Source organism: Bison bison, unplaced genomic scaffold (genome assembly GCF_000754665.1).
Source record: "Bison bison bison isolate TAMUID 2011002044 unplaced genomic scaffold, Bison_UMD1.0 scf7180017864299, whole genome shotgun sequence".
In the NCBI taxonomy this organism is placed as follows: domain Eukaryota; kingdom Metazoa; phylum Chordata; class Mammalia; order Artiodactyla; family Bovidae; genus Bison; species Bison bison.
In genome coordinates, this window is record NW_011494871.1 from 4,622,316 (window position 1) to 4,622,719 (window position 404).

The window sequence follows — 404 nt, forward strand, 5'->3', positions numbered from 1 at the left end:
CGCAGGGGCTCGGCGGCCCCCGGCCGGGGAGGAGGCATGGCCAGAGCTGCCTGCTCCCTCCACCCCCCGCCCCGCCGGGAGTCCCGGAACCCTCTCGATGAGCGTGGGGACAGCTGAAGCCAGCCACCGTCCACCTCGCGCGCGAGAGGCTTTGAGGCCGCAGGGTGAGCGCTACAGCCCCGCGGCACGCGGACGCCCCAGGCTGGCGCGCGGGCAAGCCGAGGGTCGCGGTCCACGCTGGGTGGATCCTAACTGTGGACCCACGTTCTTTGTCCCCCCCGCCCTGCTCCATCTCCTAGGATGCCCAGGATGCAGTCCACAGCGGCAGCAAGAAAAACAGGCTCGGTTTCAGTGTCAACCAAGGCAATCAGGGAAGCTAACATCAGCCATAGAAACAAAAGCAA

The 404-nt window shown here is 67.3% G+C and overlaps 1 protein-coding gene across 1 annotated transcript in view; it reads left to right on the forward strand.

Annotated features, from left to right (window-relative positions):
* LOC104996872 overlaps positions 1-404 on the forward strand; it is a 34,949-nt gene that overhangs the window by 701 nt on the left and 33,844 nt on the right. Inside the window, exon 2 of the mRNA XM_010851260.1 lies at positions 6-340. Coding sequence (XP_010849562.1) covers positions 6-340 — 335 coding nt within the window. The remainder of the gene's footprint in view (positions 1-5; positions 341-404) is intronic.